Source organism: Empidonax traillii, unplaced genomic scaffold (assembly GCF_003031625.1).
Source record: "Empidonax traillii isolate 1590-97213 ecotype Southwest subspecies unplaced genomic scaffold, ASM303162v1 scaffold100:size1405979, whole genome shotgun sequence".
NCBI lineage: Eukaryota > Metazoa > Chordata > Aves > Passeriformes > Tyrannidae > Empidonax > Empidonax traillii.
In genome coordinates, this window is record NW_020955293.1 from 17,565 (window position 1) to 30,318 (window position 12,754).

Sequence of the window (12,754 nt, forward strand, 5' to 3'; positions counted from 1 at the left end):
GAGGCATTTTTCCCTCTGCAGATGAAGTCTTATGAGTCAGAGGTGCATGCTGAGAAACAAATACCTTGACAGATTAGGCTTGATCAGACCTTTCTAGCAGAGACTTGGGGCGATGCTTTGTTTCAGAGTACCTGCTGCACTGGAGAGGAAACCTTCCACAGTCACACCAGCACAGACGGCTTTTGCTTCGATGAGAGGGAAGCTGAGCCAGCAATGGAAACCTGGTATGTACAGGGCAGAGCCCAGGAAACCTGTAAGGTCGACTGGAATCCTGCAAGGCCTTGGACACAAGCTTGTGTTTTCAGACTTGTGGTAGGGATGTGATCTGAGAGGGGCATTGCTCATTGTTTATTCTTTTCTTATCTTTCAATAAATAAAGTAACCCCCACCCTTTGAAACTGTTCAGACAATAACAGTTCAGGTTCCTGTTTTTTCAGAGTGAAAAGACTTACTGGGAAGGAAAAATCCTGCTCGGTTTGCCAGATGTCTAAGGTTGGTTCACTGTGCAGTTGCAATACTTTGTGGGTATGAAGGCTGTCCTGTTCTCAGTTAGATGCAAGTACCCTGCTGCTGGCAAACCCCGGGTTTGTGCCATGGTTCACGCTGGCACTTTAGTCCTGGTGACTTATTCATACAGGGCTTCTTGCTCCTTTTAACTTCTGACTGACCTGACCAAACCTCGTCGGGTTTGCACTGGAAAAACAAGGTGTGTAGTTGTCCCTTGTCCCATCACCCCCTACCTTCTCTGTGAAAACACTTAGATTTTCAAGAAGGAAGCTGATGGGCCACATCAGACTGTCACAAATGTTTTAAGTCCAGAACATTGGAATTAACATAGTGGGCCTGTCCCCTTTTTTCAGCAAACTAAATCAATCTGGCATTTTGTCCAAAGGCTCTGACAGAGGTTCTTGTTGCTGCACTCAGCACATACAAGCTCTAACGCTGTACGTGCTCTAAGGAAAGAGGATTATTTTAAGTCAGTTTAAGTGATACTTTGATTCAGGTAAACTGGTCGTTCAGGACATGGATGTCCTCGGTGGGGGTGGCCAGGCTGCTGTGCAGGCAGCGTTGGTGCCGTGGGTGGGAGGCGATCACCTGAGCCACTGCTGCTCACAGATTTTGTTCCAAGGCCTTGGGGACTGATAAGGCGGCTCATAACGTGATCTGAACAGTACTCTTAGATTATTGTGCTGTAATTACTTTCCACTTTTTGAAATTAGCTTTGGCTTTTTTGTCCAATTATTCACAACTGCCACAGCAGCCTCTCCAAGCACTGCTGCTCTGGGGCTGTTTCACGGGAAGCGCTGGGTACGGGGCAGCAGGAAGAGCAGCGCCCTGCCCAGCCCCTCCTGGCAGGGCTTTGGCACAGAATGTGACAGATCACACCAAAGAAACATCTTTCAGGGGGTTTGAAACCAAGTCTCTGGTTACAGTTGCTGCGCTGCTGCAGGAGCAGCAATTCCACCTCCCTTTCTGACCTCTGTAGCAACATGCTTTGAGAGCGGTGTCCATGTGGTGGAAGGAATGATGTGAGTAAACGGGATGGTTTTGCCTTCATAACTGAAAACTCTAGTGGTAACAAGAGAAGCAAAGGCTTAAAACCTCTAATTTGATCAAATTTAACTTGATCCTCACCCGAGTTACAGAACTTTCTACGACATTCAGTTGCCTTCTCTTTCAGAGAAGAGTTATTAACAAAGCCCAAATTAATTTTTCATAGAAAGTTCTCAACTGCAGGTAGCCACCCAGGAAGAATCACTGTGATTTGCATTATGAAATAGATAAATGAGAAACTACTTTCAAATGGCTGTTGAATTTATTTGCTTGATAAATACAATCCTAACAAAATAAAAGTTAACCGATATTAAGAGATTTGTCTGAAGAACATTAGAAAAATCCATGACAATTCAATAGGAATTAGTGTGAATTAAACAAACAAAAAGTTTAAATATTGCCAGCAAATATAAAATGTATGTAACGAAAGCAAGGGAGAATGCTTTAGTTTACATTTGTAATCTGATCACATTTTCTGTGTTTATAAATTTTTTTCCAAATTTTAAAAAAATACTATGCTGTTTTCTATAACATATCAAAGCATCATTTGTACAAAATCAAATCATGGCCAATGATTCACAACAGTGCAATAGATAAAGAATACAACCACATCCAACAGGTGCCGAAAATAAATATCCAGATTAAAAAATAAGATAGCCTATATGCACTCTGTGGAGTTTCTGTCTATATATGGTTTGATGGATGGGTCTCATGAGTGTATCCAAAACATTAAATGGCCCTTAAATGCCAGCGTGGATGGAGGATTTTGAACGGCAGAAGCAGTAAAAACAGCCAAACCAAAAGCAAGTCCCGCCTGGGGGTGGTTGGTTTGTTAAACAACAACACCAGGGCAGCTGTTGCTGAACCCCCAGTGCCTCCCCTTGGTGTCGTTCTCAGGGCTAACTCGGGAAGCACAAGTGACTGGGCTTGCGCAGGGAAGTGCTGTATTGCTTGGTCAGGCAGACACATCCCAGGTGACATAACCATTCCCATCCCTGCCTACAGGCAGCAGCTTTCTCCGAGGGACAGGAAGGTTTAGGATGGATGAAGACAAAGCTCTTGGCTACGTGGCAGCAGTGTGAACAGGGCCTGTCTTGAACAGGTGTGATGAGGGTGGTTAATAAATGCGTCAGTGTGTTACCTACACCGCTAAAAGATGTGAACAGCTCTCGATGAACATTTCCATCATACGGGGACATAAATAACATCTCTCAAGTTTTTACACTTATTCAGTACATCTCAAAACAAAAATGAAGCTTAAGGGCATGTCAGGTAAACACGATACCCCACAGTCTCCCACCGTTTCAGCCAACCCAGAGTAAATTTAAAGCTCCCTTGTATATAATCTGCATCAGAAAGGTATCAAAGGCACAAGCAAGAAGTGACTCGGTTAATAAGCAGAAATAATGGTGAATGAGGATGAACAGATCCACAAGGCAAATAATTAGTAAGTTTGTGTGGGTTTTTTTTGTTTACTGAAAAAGATATTTTCCAATTCTGCTCCAGTGAATGTCAATAATGATTTTGGTTTAAAATAAAACTGTTACTGAATTATTTTAAATCACCTGAAGGAAACCAGTCTCGAAATAATCTGATACTAACTGAAAAACTCTTCTGGCCTCTCCAAACTCACCTGAGTCTGATGAGTAGAAGCCACAAGTATTAGAGACAAAAGTCTCCAGGGTTTAAAAGAAAAGTTTCTTTACAGAATGTACACAGCCAGCAATAATTTGTGCAGTTAGACTCAAATTACAGTAATTTGCACAGTTCAGTTGATTTTATGCATAGCCAAGGAGCCCGATCAAATCGGAGTTTCTTTCCTGTCTTTACTTGGCGATGGCTTGACTTGCTGCTCCTTGCTTGCTTTTGGCTGCTCTTTGGCTGCTTTTGTCTCCAGGACACTGTCTCTTTGCTGCTGAGAAACACCCCCGCGTTTTTCTGGCTCCTCTTCCTCCTGCACCTGCTGCTCTGACTTGGCTCGCTGCAGCAGCCGGAGCTGCACCCGCAGCTCTATGATGGCCTCTCGCTCCTCGTGAATCGCTTGGTTCAGGTGATTGTTCTTTATCTTTTAAGGAAGGAAAACCAAACGTCAGGGCTCCTTCTGACACAGAACTGCTGTAGCCTGGGGGGGTTTAGCACTGCAGTGAAGCCTTGCTGCCAGCCCAGACAGCAGCGGGGACTTGTACACAACAGAGGGCGGGCGGGTCACAGCCTGGGCAGAACTGGTGCAAAACAACCCGTGTGCACATGTGCAAACATCCCTGCACAGGCTCCAGCAAGTAACTGCTCAGGGAAGAGAATCATTTAATGCCTAAGAACCAAATCTTACCTCCAGTTCCTCGTTCTGTCTCTGCAAATCCTCCAGGATGACCTGCAGTTCCTCCTCATCTTCACTCTCACTTTCACTCTCGGAAGAATATTCCTCGGTTTCACTTCGGCCATGCTGCTGGCGACTGGAAGACCAATGACAAATCCTGATTTAAGCACTTCCTCAAGTCTGCCAGAACTGTGGCAGCATAAGAGAGTTAACTTGCACCCACTGAATTATCTGCCAATGGTTTTAAAAAAAAAAAAAAGAAAAATCAGACTTTCCTTTCAATGCTTAATCTAATTAAGCAGTGATTTCCAAGGGGGATTTTTTTACAGCACAGAGCCTAGTTTCCCTTAGACCATAATTCAAGAAAATATCCTGAAATATCCAAATTTGTTGAGACTTCAATAAAAATAAGGGGCTTTCAACTGTGACGTTCGCTGGGTGAGCTTTTAAGTGTAGTCTAGAGTATTATTTCAGCAAAGCATGTGTGTAGTTGTAATCAAAGTGTGCTCACCTGGCAGGGCTCTGATGTGAACTGTCCCTCTTACCTTTGTATTTCAGCTATTTCTGCTCGGAGACGATCTATTTCTTCCTTCTCTGAGGCAATCTGTCTCCGCAGAAACTGCTCCATGGCCAGCAGTTCTTCCTGTTCTGTTAAAATCTCGTTCTCCTGCAATGATCAGTTAGTTCACTTAAAGTCTTGACTTTATTTCTTACAGGAGCACACAACAAGTATGAGATGTTGCCTCTGAAACGCTTTCAGTTGCAGTGGTTAGCATGTCTGCTTTGAACTCTGATCCACCAGGACCTCAAAGCAAATATAAGTTCAAACCCAACACTGTCTGTTCCGAATCCCCAAGACGATTGCTGTACTTAATACTGTGTTGATGACACACCAAATCCTGGCATGTTTGGCTGCCATTCCTTAGGAAAAGGCTTTTCCAGGGGAAAGCTCTGGCCAACCAGTAAAATAACCAGAAAAACTAAATTATATGTCTTTGAAGATGAATATAAGGAAGAAGGTACAGTGGGGAGAAGATCAAAGCTACTGGGGGAAGCAATGGAAGGCAGAAAAGCCAAAATAGTTGCCTTATTCCCTTTGATCAGCAGGAAAGCAGTTTAACGGTATTAAAACTGGCTTGATTTGGAAGTGCTTTCTAAGTACATTAACAACAAAGGCTACTTTTTTCTTTTTCTTTTCCTTTTTTTTTTTTGCACAGCGTCTCCTTCCTGCTGCTAGCGAGTCTGCTCAGCTCTGGGTTCACTCCTGCAGTCAGCTTTCCTTCCCTGCTTTATTTCCCTTTAAAACAAAGCCTTGTGTTTTAATGCACAGAGAGACCTCATTAAGCCTTCAATATCCCACTGCATTAGGAGGGACAAAGGAGCGTTCAATACATCTGAAATATGAAATACTAAAAGGCAAACAGCTGAGTGCCTGCCAGCTACCTGTGCAAGCAGAATATTTATAACTTCTTCATTCTCATTCATTTCTTCTTTGGAGACATCCTCCTTTGAAAGGCTAGCAATTTCTTGTGCAATCTTTGTTTCACACTCCTGCCACAGAAAGAGAACATTTAAAAGGACACCTCCCCAAGTCACTCTAGTTACTCTAAGAAAAGTTTTTTTGAGTGTATTATTTCCCAAATTTAGAACAACCATCTCAGTTGTCTCAAAAGCTTTCAGCAAGGTCTGTCCATTCTCTGGGACATAGAACAGTTTTAAAAAATGCTTCTCAAGTTTGTTAACCATGAGTCTTCCAGTAATTTCTCTTGGTACTCCAGGATACAACGTTTTAAGCATATCATGAATACATGCTCTGTCAAACACAACAGTTTTAATCACACACATATTTTTTTTGTAAACAGCTGCAAAGATCTCTCTGTCCCTAGGGAGAGCCAGCTAAGCAGAAAACACAATTGCTCATCAGGAATGTAAAGTTGAGAAAATCTGCAGTAAAAAGACTGAAACATGGTTTGATCTGTGTGTCTCAGATTAGTGATCCATGATTTAGATGTCTGGCCAATGAACAGGAAAGTTACCCACCTGTCTTTTAGCTTCTCTTAGTTTCCTCTTAAGAGCTGTTAAGATTCTTTGCACCTCCCAGAGTCTCTCTTCTTTGGATAAGTCTTTTATGCCCGCCTGCAAGTCTCTGTGTAAACAGTTCAGTAGGAACTCCTAGAAATATTGCCAAAGAAATGAAGTGTCTTTAATATATCATAGCAGGTCAGACTGAAAAGGAAAATCTTTTTGGCTTTGTGGCAACAGGCTGGGAATTCTGGTTTTCAAACCTTGACATGTCAATGAACAAGTGTTGACAGAGACCCACATGACCTAGAGCCAGCTGAAGTGCTGTACTAAAGAAACCACCCTCTCCTTACCTTCCTCCCACAATAAAAGTATTGAAAGGCATAGCAAAGCACTCCATGAATGGCATAGCTATGACCATCACAAGACCATAACAACTTTATGGTGAAAAAAAGAAAGAAAATCATCAGTCTCTTTCCAGTGGTCTCCACTGATAGGATAATGGTGATGGAATTAAAAAGTATGTTGCAAACTTACCAGAATTTAACTACTGAGTGTATAAAATCCAGGCCAAAGATAAACAGAAAAACACTAAAGTAATTGCCAACCTGTCGCCTGATTTCTTCTTTGATGCTTTCTTGTGTTTCTGGAAGAGCTGGCATTGTTGCCATATTCGACCAGCGAAGAGGCTTTGTCACCTGCTTTAGGGTCACATTCCCAAAGAACTCCTGAACATGTGTAAAAAACACATACAGGACACGATTGCTGATCTGCAAAGAAAGGACAGACAGGTTACTGGTTGATTTATTCACATCATCTTTATCTGCAGAGCACAGTGTCTTCCTCCAGAAACAGTAGCCTTCAACGTGCCTTTCTGTGATCCACAGTCATGCCAGTTTCATGAGAAATTAAGAGATTCAAATATGGATTAAAAATGATGCTTTGAACAATGCAGCACTGGCATTAAAGAATCACTTCCCTGTCTCTCTTACCTGTGCATCTGAGGCATTTTCATGTTAAACTCAGGATCTTCACGTGTCTTTTGTTACCAGAATTATTTCCATCTCTGGTAGATATAGAAATGTATCACATCTTTCTTTGTACTCAGGTAAAGGTAGTTACTAAAAGGGAAGAGCAACCACACCAACTTACGGCTGGTGGCTGGCTACACCTTCTCTCTCTTACCCCAACCTGTAGTATTTTCTACAGCTTCTCTCAGATGATTTAATATAGTAGGAAAAAAAGTAGTTTGAAAGGATCTTCCAGTGTATTCCCTGTTTTAACATGAGACAGAAGCAAGTATGTATTTTGATACTGTATCTTCCATTAAAATTAAAAAAATTATTGTGAAACAAATATTAGATTTCTGTCACTACCTGCACTTTAATTGCTAAGATGTAGTTACCAACAAAACATGATGGGGCCTGCACTGTTTTATGTTAATTGTTACCTCTTTTCTCAGCTGGAAAGGTGTCTGGCACAGCAAAACAGCCAAGAATAACCTCCGGTCCTTTTGCTACCGGGCCTCTACCTGGACTCTTAATTATAAAGTCAAGCTTTTCTGAAGTGTGGGGTTTATTCTGGAAGGTCCACACCCAATAATGCCATGTTTTCATCATGCACAGAATTAATTTAAATTAAATATTTCCAAGATGTTTATTAAGGAATAAATCAATCTAGAAACCACAATATCTTACTGGAAAACTAAGTCAAGTTGTTTTTCCCCAGCCATTTGACTGCACCAAAGCCATTTTACCCAAGTCATCACTGCACCAGGAAGATCTATGTACTGGACAGGGTTCATTGGCTTGATATTAAAATTAAGCAACAATGTAGTCTTCACTAAATTATCACTGAATCAGAAGCCACAGAAATTGTGTATGTGCATGAATTATTGGACAATTTCAACATTAAATGACTGCTATTCATGGTAGAATTAAAACACAAACAGCAGTCTTTGTAAAACTATCACAGTAACCCAAATATCAGACCCATAGTATGCAAGCTCACATGTGGAAAGCCTCTCGTTCCCTCTTTCCCAGCATTCTGGGTTCCTGAGGCATAAGCGGAAGCTGTAATGTAGCTTAACTGTATCAGACAATACGCAATTCCCATTGGCAAGACAATTCCTACAAAGAAGTCTTTCTCGGGCTGAAGTTGTGCTCTAACATCTGGTGTGTGGTGCACATACCTGGACAGTAGGGCTGAGCACTATAGAAATATTCTGGATGTTCATTTTTGTTTCCAGTTCCTCTGCAATAACATGGTCCATATGCACAATCAGCCAAGAAATTAGGAGGTGGTTACACTCTGGCAACTCTTTCAGCAGCCTCTGGCACTCCTGAACTTTCTCAGCCTCTGTGCTCTTTCCACAGGCATCTTCAAAGCGGGATGTGAGCTCTTTGGTAAGCAGATTTTCAGGCAGCTCTCGCAGGTACTGTTTCAGCAGGCTGGCCACTGTGTAGGGTTCATATTCTTCCAGGTTAGGAGACTCTTCACGATCATAGGCTGCTTTTAGCTCGTCAACTTTTGATTTTATTCCTTAAAATATTCAGATCAAGAATTAAGAGAAATTTCTACTCTAAATGTATACTAGCTATATTTAAGATTTTTTTTTTTAAAATTTTGAAATGCATTTATTTCACCTTTCCTTACAATTTATGCTAATTGAGGAACACTGTTTAAAAGTTATCCACATGTGTTCACATAATGATTCAGCCCATCTAAGATTTTCTGTAAGATGTTTTTATAATTCAGTGACATTCTAATCTTCCTGAACTTGGAGAAATTTCACTCTTAAAGCTCAACACCCACATGAGTTACACCAACTTGGCGTGCTGCCATGGCTTGGCTCATACCCAATGAGCACAACTGGGCACACTCAGCCCAGGCAAAATGGGCTCAGTGAGCCCTCACAACAGCTGGCCGGTCCTTGAGCCAATGCAATGCTCTCTCTGAGCTCTCAACTTAAACAATCCTACACGCACAAGAGGGTGCTGTTGCTCTGGAGAACACCTACAAAGTACACAGAGCAGAAATGGTTTACAGAAAACACACCTGTGAAAATTCCCAACACATCATGTCTAGAAAAAACGAGCAATGTTTCAGGAGGCTAGACAAAGCAACTGCTTAAGCTGCTGCAATTACTTATGCACACCTACGTAGCACCGTGCAGATGGACAGCACGAAGACAGTTTAATGAAGCCTTTGCTATCGTTTGCTTACTGTTGTACAGGGCTGGCCAACCTGTTTGAAATGCTTTTCCTCAAATTCCTTTCCTCCCTTGCTCTTGCCCCCTTTACAGGTACCCACAGAGGTACATTGCTGGTGCAGCTCCCAAATAAAGGGACTGTTCTGTTTAACGTGATGAAAACTGAGGTCTCATTTCTGTAAGCTGGTGTTATGCAACTACCACGGTTAATTAGCTGGCTGTTGCTAAGCTTAAACAGTGACACTTGTATTTTCTGGTCATTAGCATATTTGCTGAAAGAAAACAAGTTTTTAAGAAAAAAAATCATACAATGGAAGTAACTGGAAAAACTAACTTAGTGGGAAGCTTACGTGATAAAATGCTTATATCACATTTTTGCTTTTGCAATCAACTACCATTGTATTTCTACTGCGGAAGGAAAAGAATACAAGCTGGCCATACACATTTTATTCGTTGTTATCATCCTATCACAAAAGGCCAAAACAGGTGTGTTTTTACTGCCATTAGGCAGTACCACCATATTAGCAATTTTTCTGGTATTTCACACCTACAGGTTTGCTTAACTTTGGCTACCTGATAAATTTTTGGATAATCAAAATTAATGCAGCTACAAACAGAGTCTCTAGGTGTTGGAAACGGTAAAATAACAATAAGACTGCAAGTAAAGACCTTAGGAACCTTCATGTCAGTCTGCCCAGAGTACCTGAAACTCTGTAGATGCCTTCACATTTCATGCCATACTTCTCTACGTAATCTATACATTCACGGAAAACTGCTGGCAGGCGGATGCCGTCGTACATCATGGTCCTGTCTACGGCATGAGACAAAGGAATGCCAAACACGGGTCTATGACTTGGAACATCCACTTGAGGTATCTCTGTCTCCTGAATTGGCTTTTTCTTTTTCTTCTTCTCTTTCCACTGTTTTACAACATCTGCTGCAGTTAAGTCTTTCGACTTCTTCTCTTTATGTTTGTCTTCCTTATGTTTGTCTTCCTTGTGCTTTTCATCTTTGGGTTTCTCTTTTATCTTAAAATCCTTTTCCTTCTTTTTGGAAAAGCTGGGTTTCTTGAAGACATGTATTCCCTTGGACCGTTTCAACTTCGAAGGACTTTCAGCTTCATCACCGGAACTGTCCTCTTGAAATGCAGCATAACCTTCCGCTGTTAGGCAAAGGAGGAGAAGGGAAGAGGACAGCTGTGAGTTTCTAGACAGCATATTGCAACAGGGAGAGAACACAAAGTCATACACAGGGAAGAGAGAGAAGTAACATGAATTAAAAAATAGCACCTGCCTGACTCCTCAAAAGGTTTTCTTTGGTTGTTACACACTTGAGTGGACAAGGATTAAATCAGGGTTGCATAAACACACTAAAGATAAGCCACAGAGCTCCTGAATGATCTAAACAACAAATACTTTATATACTTACTCATAATGGCAATGTCCATCTTATGGGCTAGATTCCCATCTAATAGTCAAGGAAATGCAAAACAAAAACAACTGTCTGGCAACTTCTCTATGGTCCTGTAATCAACAGTATAAGAGTTGATGTTAAGGATCATCTACTAAATACACAAAAGTCTAACAAGTATCTTTTAAGAACAAACTAAACTTCAGCACTTAAACCCCCAATCCCTTTCCAGAATATTATGAATTTTAATGTATGAAGTTAGTAAAGTTTCAGCCTCAAATAAAATACAACAAAAAGAACCCGACACAAAACTAAAAAAGCACTAGCACACTTACTTTTCACTAGATGAATAAAACAATTCCAGTAACACTAGCACAATACCTGCCCGTGAAGGTGCAGATTTGCCTTAAAAAGCACATGGGAGAACTTCAAACAAGTCCCTGGGCTGAGTACACTGTTCCAGCAGCAAAACACCAAGTGCTGTCTAAAACACGCCCCAGTGCTTTTAAGTAACTACGCCCCTGCAGCCAGCCCTGCCTCGCCCTCAGGCAAGAACATGAAAATCTCTAAAGGTGGATTAACAAAAAACCCCAACCAACAAAGAAACAACCCACAAACAACATGCAATCCAACACAACTTTCAGGTCCACTAATTATGATTTTACATACTCAGTTCCCCGTATAAGAAAAGTAAGCCTGAAACCTGGTCAACAAGGATGACATTTCACGTGCCATCGGCACCAGCCAGGTCCCCCAAGGCAGCAGGCGCCAAGCTCTTGCTTCAACGTGAAGCCCCCATTACACACAGAACCTTTGAGGCTCTTCCACTACCTACAGGCAGTGCCTCTGCTCCAGTGAGGAGGCACTGACAGTCAAGTGCTCTTGCTGCGTGAATAGTTTTGGCTAGAGGAAAATTACCCCCTTAGATAATATGAGAGCACATAATGTATGAGACTACAAGATGTAATTTTTTCAGGTGAAAGATCTTGCGCAAAAGAACCAGAGGACATTTGGCCTTTTATTCTTCCTTTTATTCTGAACTATACCAGGCTGCAGAGTTTCTCAGCATTATCTCAGCACATCACACAAGGAGCCATCTTTTTGAAGCCTCCTCAGCAGCTCTGTAGAAGATAGCTTTTAATAGCCAAATAAATATAGGAAATGTATTAAAGCATGGAACTACCATAAAATAATTACAATTATTTGACCAGCTCACTCTTCACAGCTGAGACTCTTCCCTAGGACTACCAAACACACACTTTCCCGGAAGACCGAGAAAGACCATAGAACTGTTCCTGTCCAAGCAGATTTTAATATAAAAACACCAATGTTAACCTGGAGCACAAATGCCAACCAGGTCTTCTCCTCTCTATTTACTGGCTAAATCATTCATTGGTTTTGTAAACAAAAAACAGAAACCAGTAAGGAAAACCTGCAGCCCCTAAACTAAAGACTCACATCTTGCTCTTATAAAGAACTGCAGACACACCAGCTACAGGACAAAGGAGAAGCACCCATCACCATTCTGGCTTTGTGAGAATGAGACGGGGCTGGCACTGACTTTCAAGATGGACTTCACAGATGTAATTTCCAAACAGAAAGCCGTGCCTTCACCAGACAGACCCCAGAACCATCTGCCCCCAGTCCTTCCTGCTGGGTCGCTGAGACAGCTCCCAGTCAAACAGTGTGGGGTTCCACATGCACACGAGGAACAAGTCAGCACAGGGGATGCGAGCTTGGAGGTCGGTGCCACCAACAGAGCTCCTGCCTCACGTATCTCAACACTCCACGTTGCAACACAAACCCTGGTGCCTCTCTAGGTCTGTGGTAATGTAGCGCCTGCAACAGCACATTACTGAAACTGGTAATTCTTGACTTCATGAGAAGACAAGAAGCAGCAAGTTAAATTCAAAACCAGCCTTTTGTAATTTGTTTCAGTAACGTAAGTCAACAAAGTTTAGAAATATCTACTAATACTAATACAGATTCGTAGAGGATAACCCACACATACCAAGAGGGGATTTGCACATCTCTCAGAATAGCCCAGTTTTCTTCCCCCTATTTTTGGTAATAAAATCACTGCATCCCTTTCACCAGTGATGCAATATACTGAAATATAAAGAACCTAAATTTATACAGAAGAAATATTATCAAAACCACTTGACAAATCAGGTAATTTTAAATGTGGAAAGAGTATTACTTACTGTTAATAAACTGATATTTCTGTTCACTGTTTCCTT

General features: G+C 41.6%; 1 protein-coding gene across 6 annotated transcripts in view; it reads right to left on the reverse strand.

The window, feature by feature from the left end:
• Positions 1 to 1,797: 1,797 nt before the first annotated feature.
• RALBP1 (ralA binding protein 1) overlaps positions 1,798 to 12,754 on the reverse strand; it is a 32,885-nt gene continuing 21,928 nt past the window's right edge. For 5 of the 6 annotated variants that reach the window (XM_027882040.1, XM_027882041.1, XM_027882042.1 and 2 more), the window contains exons 3-10: positions 9,808 to 10,266; positions 8,085 to 8,434; positions 6,502 to 6,663; positions 5,912 to 6,043; positions 5,315 to 5,422; positions 4,417 to 4,538; positions 3,884 to 4,007; positions 1,798 to 3,619 (exon numbers count right to left, since the gene is read on the reverse strand). In XM_027882040.1, coding sequence (XP_027737841.1) covers positions 3,356 to 3,619; positions 3,884 to 4,007; positions 4,417 to 4,538; positions 5,315 to 5,422; positions 5,912 to 6,043; positions 6,502 to 6,663; positions 8,085 to 8,434; positions 9,808 to 10,266 — 1,721 coding nt within the window. In that variant the 3' untranslated portion in view covers positions 1,798 to 3,355. Of the gene's footprint in view, positions 3,620 to 3,883; positions 4,008 to 4,416; positions 4,539 to 5,314; positions 5,423 to 5,911; positions 6,044 to 6,501; positions 6,664 to 8,084; positions 8,435 to 9,807; positions 10,267 to 10,532; positions 10,628 to 12,754 lie in introns of those variants that run through there. The other variant, XM_027882046.1, reaches the window with a different exon arrangement.